This window comes from Alosa sapidissima, chromosome 22 (genome assembly GCF_018492685.1).
Source record: "Alosa sapidissima isolate fAloSap1 chromosome 22, fAloSap1.pri, whole genome shotgun sequence".
Classification (NCBI taxonomy): Eukaryota; Metazoa; Chordata; class Actinopteri; order Clupeiformes; family Clupeidae; genus Alosa; species Alosa sapidissima.
The window spans coordinates 8752854-8760024 of NC_055978.1; the positions used below are offsets into that span (position 1 = coordinate 8752854).

Here is a 7171-nt window from a genome sequence, read left to right on the forward strand (position 1 = left end):
CACTCAGCGCCGAGCTCACACTGCTCCGGAGGCATCTCTTTTTTCCTCTCCCTTTTCCCCCGTTTTACTCTATCCCTCGCTATTTCCAGAATACACGTTCTGACTGCTTCATATTGCCATGTACGTTTTGCATATGTAATCTGTATCTATAAAAGTATTGTACCGTAAAGTTGGATTCCGAACTCAAAAGAAAAAAAAAGTCCCAAAACTGGATATTGTATACAATTCAACTTTCTCTCTCTCTCTCTCTCTCTCTCTCTCTCTCTCTCTCTCTCTCTCTCTCTCTCTCTTCCACCTCTGTCTTAAACTCCTTATCTCTCTCCATATCTTTCCCTCCCTCTCTCTCCCTCCCTCTCCATCTCCCTCTCTCTCTTTCTCTCTCCCTCCCTCTCTCTCTCTCTCTCTTTCTTCCACCTCTGTCTTAAACTCCTTATCTCTCTCCATATCTTTCCCTCTCTCTCTCTCCCTCCCTCTCCCTCCCTCTCCATCTCTCTCTCTCTCTCTCTCTCTCTCTCCAGAACTTCCAGAGGAAGGTGCTGGTGGAGGAGCTGGGTCGTGACCCGGAGTGCACCAGAGAGATGGTGGACCAACTGCTTATCAGAATGTAGCCGCAAGTGGATCTCACATCACTGCAGCAGCAGCAAAGAAAATGTGTTTGGTGTTTACCATTGAACACAGGCACGCACACACACACACACACACACACACACACACACACACACAGTATCTGAGTGTCTGTCATATCGGGTTCAGACAAATATTTAGAAATTATACTCGGGTTCAGCTTGGGTTTGGACACATCGGAGCGATATTACATTACATTTAAAATAGCTTCAATAGCTAAAATTATGTTGGGTAACCAACAGGTCTGCTTCACATGATGCAAAAGTTTGTTTTTTTTGAGAATAAAATAAGATTTCAAAAAAGAACAGTCTTCTTCCTGTCTGCAAGATTTGTTTATGTAGCCGTGACAACGCATGTGCATTTCAGACGGCAAGACAGAATATCTTGGGTGACGTTAAAAAAAGAAGCTGTTAGCCTATCGGGAGATTTTAAGACAAAAAAAAACTAAAGGAAGTCTACTAGGTGGAGGTATGTGGTAAACACAAAGGGTCTGTACGAAATATAAGGCAGCTATCTGCTGCCTCGCTGTCTTCAGCTCTCTACCAAGTCACTTGCCGTAGCAGGCATCAAGGTACCGGCTACGAACTTTGTTTCGGACAGCCTTGCAAGATAGCAACACAGAACGCCGTTGTCAGGATACCAGAAAGAATAACGTAACGTTTGATTACTCACAATAAAATAGGATTTTGGACATTGAAAGCAGCATGAAGGATACATCTATGCTGCCTTCAAAATTTGTCAAAACGAAGGTATGTTATAAGGCAGCATTTTTGATTAGACGATGCCTCGCTCCCCTGTTAGATATCTAAAAAGGCAGCATTTTTTCCCGTTTTTTACATGCCCAATGACTGTTGCAGTTCATTTCAAGACCTACATTTTCGTCAGTGGTAAGACTAGAATTCTATTTCAATAGGCTATGCTTGCTTGGGCCTCGTGTTAATGTGCGCTGTATATGACCTCCTGCATGCGTGCACGCTCATCTGATTCTGTAGACCATGAAGAACTCCATTTTGACAAGTTTTGACAAACTTGAACATAAATCACAAGCATGGGAATAACTGAGCTCGGGTCGGGTTCAGACATAAAAATGAAAAAGCCTGTCGGGTTCGGGATGGGTTCGGATGCAAGCAAGGTTCAGACAGACATATGAGGCCTGAACCACACTCTTAACACACACACACGCACACACACATGCATACACAAACACGCACGCATACACACACGCACACACACACACGCACAAATACACACACACACACATACACACACACACACACACACACGGCGCAGGAATCGTGCCTAAAACCTTCCGACTGCCCACTTAATCGACCAACCAAACGTCATACCATCCGCCTTACTGACATGTATCAGAATAATTGCCTACATATGCGTACATGTACTTACACATATCCAACATGTGCCCAGAATTGAAATGGCATGAAGGCTGGTGGACTGTTTGTAGTGGACTGCTTGGACCTTTCAGTAAAACACCAGCGGACAGAGAAGCTCGCAGTGTCTGGCAATGCAGACTGCGGGTACCTGCTTATCCAGCTGTGGGTCGCCGGTCGAACTGACAGGCTTATCATAAATTCACATTTATTCCAATTTGTCTACAGGCTACGATTGAAGTTCCTAAAAGTTCCTATGGTTCACAACCACTCGCAATGCGCTATCGACACTAGTTAACCACAGTTGGTAGCACTATGTTGGTCATGTTAAGCGTTGCTTGCAACAGAATGTAAAACTAAAATCTAAGCTAGTAGAAAATTATGTTTAAAGACAAACAAACAGACAAGATGCACCTAAAACAAAATCTCCGGATAGGTAGACTGCAAATTTGTTGTTGCGTGACAAAGCAATGAACATGCTGGTAGATTGCTCAATAAGGCGTTTGACATGACGTTTGATTGATCCACCGGTTGGTAGGAAGGGAGGATTTTGGCAACATTCCTGTTCTATACACAAACACACACACGCACGCAATCACGCGCACCCACACACACGCACTCACACGCACCCACACAGTGTGCCTGTGTGCGTGTGTGTGTGTGTGTGTGTGTGTGTGTGTGTGTGTGTGTGTGTGTATGTGTTTGGCTGTGTTGACATGGTAACATGAATATACAGTCACCAAAATGAAATTACCCTTACCAGTGCCAATAATAAGCGCAAGATTAAAGTGGGAAAAGCAAAGCAGCCTTAGTGGGTGAGTGATTGCAGCTGAACTGGAGGTCCTGTTATATCTCTTTCTGTCTGGAAGTCAGTCTGAAGCTGATACTGCAGGACAGATCTGTCCCAAATCCACCCCTGTGTCTGCACTGAGACACACACACGCACGCATACACACACACTCGTGCACTGTCATGCATGCAAACACACACACACACACACACACACACACACACACACACACACACACACACACACACACACACACACACACACACTATCTGGATCTGCCCCAAAGCCAAGCTGGCTCCAACAGCTCCTTAGTGAGACACTCTCACTCCCGCTAGACAAAACGGACACAGTGGGGAGAGACCGTGGGACAGATGTGACTGATATCCCCTGAATGAAAGTCAAAAAGCTGCGCTAAAACATTTATTTAATATCCGATCATATCAGAGAATCATGTCACCCAGAACATTTCTTTGGCATGGAGCACTTTGAGTCTTTTGGGACTTTTGGTCTGGTTTCAATGAGACAATTAGAATAAAACACATTCATTTGTGCTTTTTTCTTCTCCTCTCAAAGATTGCATGTCTCAGCTGTCTCTATACCTCTCTACAGAATAAAGGTTCACATCCCCATGTTCCTGCTGTCTCTGTACCTCTCTACAGTATAAAGGTTCACATCCCCATGTTCCTGCTCTCTCTATACCTCTCTAAAGTGTAAAGGTTCACATCCCTATGTTCCTGCTGTTGTTCTTCTCCTGCTGTGTTTAAGTGTCTTAATGAGCCACTTAAGTGGGTATGAGGGTATTGAGGCAGTCAGGCCTGCTCTGGGGCTGGTGCTTCTGCAGAGTGGATGAGATCACACACCTCTTGACCCTCATGTGTTTCGATCTAAAACATACAGGGAAATGGGCCATGTCCCTAGCCTGACGTTGTTATACTCAGAATTCTAGTCAGAATATGAGTCTGATACTGCTCCATTGGGATGTGATTATGTGGCTTGTTTCAACCGATAGGGGAAGAACTGTAGGAAGAACACCCAAACCATCTTTCTTCTCCACAATTGTCTTAACATTGTTTTCTGGTCGTTTTTTAAAGCTATTGCACTGTCAATATCTTCAACAACAGACGCTATGGCGAAATCTATTGTCTACCTTCTAGCAACAGCGTTTCTGTTAGGGAGATCCAGGATGAATGAAACACTTTGTAATTAAACATAATTTTACAAAGACATCGTGTCATACTGAAATCTAATATTTTGTCACTAGCAACCTACATCTGTCCACTGTTAAACACAGTTGCATTTTCAGCTCAGAACAAAACCGATCAGGAGATTTTCTGGTCCGAACCGCTCTGGTTTAAGCATAGTTGCTCCACAACGGAGCAATGCCAGACCGAACTTCCCGACCTCAAATGTTGTGGGCGGGGCTACGTTCGGCTGGCACCCGGGCTACCATGTCCCCTCATAGTGTTTCCACTTTCTACTGGCTCTTTTCTGCCTTCCTCCTCCTCTGCTCTCCCTTTGTGTGTTTCAGCCCATTAAAGAGTCTCTTGAGTGGGTTTGAGGGCCCTGCGATTGTCAGACAAGTTCTGGTGTTGGAGTGAGATCACACAAACCTCTCTACCCTCATCAGTATCTATGTAGAGATGAGAACAGGCCCTAAAAATCCAGCCTGACCATACTCGAGCCCGTGCACATTCTGTCTGACCCTGGGTCGGACTGAGAGTCTTAGCTCTAATGTAAAACATGCAGGGGGGAAAAGAGTCATGTCCCCTCCTTATTTTTCTTCTTGTTGTTCCTCTTTGTCTTTTTCTTCTTGTTTGTCTTTTTCTGTGTTTACAGAAAGTAAAATCCTTTAAGCAACACCATGGAAGAAGTAATATATATGGCCCTTGGCGTCAATATTCAATGCTATTTAGCGCTAAGACATTACCCAGTTTGTCAAAAACAATTAAATGGGTGGGATCAACAATGTTGTAGTGCAATATCAAGCATTCCAGGCAGGCACTGGCAATGTCAGACACCTCATTCTCCATGATATTATAAGTCATTGTAGCATCAAAAGGAGTTTGAAGCCTTTATTTTGAGGCAGAAGAACTGCATTGTGTTGCTTTAAAGAGTCCCTTGAGAGGACATGAGGGTTGTTAGGTTTGTGCTGGTGTTGGTGGAGCAGATGAGATCACAAACCTTTTTTACACTCATGGGTATATTTCTAAAACTGATAGTTCCGGTTCTTGATTGTGATTGAATCGCGTTCGATGTCGTTGTAAAATGCAGCATAAACATACACCTTGACCGCATTTCGTTCTATATTACTGCACTAACATAACTTGATACAAAAGTTAAAGTAGCTGTGCCTCGACGTTGCTTGGCAACCATTCAGATAGAGGAAATATATTTATTGGCGGAAGAATGATTCTGGTTGCTGTGCCTTCACTTTATGAAATTTTGCCAGGTATTTATAGTGACCGTTTTAGAAAAGCCACTCGAGTCCGTAGGTTACACTGATTCTACAACACCTAAGGGGTGTTCGTGGGGCGTTCGTGCCTAACAACACCCCTTAGGTGTTGTAGAATCAGTGTAACCTAGGGCCTCTCAGGGCTTATTGCTTAAATCTAAAACATGCCCAAGGGTTACTTCCATTCCCTCTTTTCCAATCTGTTGCTCTTTGTCTTCATCTTCTAGTTAGTCTTTTTCTGTGTTTAAAGGATAACATATTTAAAATCAAACACCCAGAGTGTAGCACTGTACTGTAGGTGCCTGGCTTCTCTAGCTGTTGGCTGCTGCAACCAGTTGTTTTATTTGTTTTTCTCGTAAAGACAGTACTCGGTGACTTCAAGAAACAGAGATCTATGTGCAAAACTGCCAGAGTTTTCCTTTAAGCTCTTTAAAGAGTCCCTTGAGTGGGCATGCGGGTGCCTGTGCTGGTAGAAGCCAGAGTTCTCACTGACCACTCAGGAAGAACCGACCACATCACCCCTGTATTGAAATCTCTTCACTGGCTCCCAGTACATTATAGGATTGATTTTAAAGCACTGCTACTTATTTTTAGTCATTAAAATAGGGCCAAAATATTTACTTGCTTCACCAATATTCACAACCCAGATCCCTCAGATCACAACAAAAAAATCTATTAGTAAAACCTATTGTCAGAACCAAACAGGGTGATGCAGCTTTTAGCCACTATGTAGTCCGACTCTGGAATCAGCTTCCAGAGGGCATCAAAACTGCCCTAACTATTGTCTGTTTAAAATCTAGACTTAAGACAAAACTTTTTTCAGATGCCTTTTTTTAACTGACTGTACTATGCTTTGTATGTGTCTCCGTTATTTATTTTATTTCTTGAGCTTATATATTATCTTTTACTTTTTTAATGATTATTATCATTATTCTTTATTCTTATGTTTTTATTGTCTATTCATTAATACTTTTTATGTGAAGCACATTGTATTGCCGCTGTGCATGAAATGCGCTATATAAATAAAATTGCCTTGCCTTGGTATTGGTGCTTTGGCAGAGCAGACGAGAACTCAAACTCTCAAACCTCTTTCCCCTCATGAGTTTCTACAGTATATCTAAAACACACAGGTTAAAGGGTCACCCCCCCTTCCCTCTCTCTCTCTCCTTGTCACTCGTCTGCGTTTAAGTCCTCTAAAGAGCCCCTGAGTGAGAATAAACGTGTTGCTGAGCTCGTCGGCTCCGTGCTGGTGTCGGCACTTTGGTGGAGCAAATCGACTCGGATCATTATCAGTGGCGCTGAGGACAAACCAGCCCCCAGGCTCAGCCAGGTGGATCGCTTACACACACGTGTGTGTGTGTGCATGTGTGTGTGTGTGTGTGTTTAGGTGGGTCCTCCAGTTCTCCTAGGTCCTCTGCAGTGAAGTTCTTTTTTCTTCTTTTTTTTTCAGGTGTAAATAAAGCTGCTTGGCAATACTCCGCTTACCCCACCAAAGACACACACACACACACACACACACACCTGAACCTCCATTCCACCTTCTGAAGCACCCCCACCCCACCCCACCCCACCCTTCTCCAATCTTTTGTTTACGATGTCCTTTATCTTTCTCGTTTTCTCCTTTTTGTGTCACACCTGACTGACATGGCTTGGCTTTCAATGGATGGGCACTGTGATGTGGTTTTGGGAGTGTATCTCAGTGTGTATGTGTGTGTGTGTTTGTGGTTTTGGGAGAGTATCTATCTATCTATCTATCTATCTATCTATCTATCTATCTCTCTCTCTCTCTTTGTGTGTGTGTGTGTGTGTGTGTGTGTGACCATTTTGTCATCCCAGATCAAGCGAATGGAGAGAATAATCAAAGAAGGAGACCAGAAAGGTTTACTAAAGAAAAAAGAGACATGAATGAAAAGAGAG

The 7171-nt window shown here is 43.5% G+C and overlaps 1 protein-coding gene across 1 annotated transcript in view; it reads left to right on the forward strand.

The window, feature by feature from the left end:
* LOC121697519 (MAP7 domain-containing protein 2) overlaps positions 1–750 on the forward strand; it is a 16327-nt gene extending 15577 nt beyond the window's left edge. The window contains exon 6 of the mRNA XM_042079061.1: positions 519–750. Within this exon, the coding sequence (XP_041934995.1) occupies positions 519–608 (90 nt within the window). The 3' untranslated portion in view covers positions 609–750. The remainder of the gene's footprint in view (positions 1–518) is intronic.
* Positions 751–7171: the final 6421 nt, after the last annotated feature.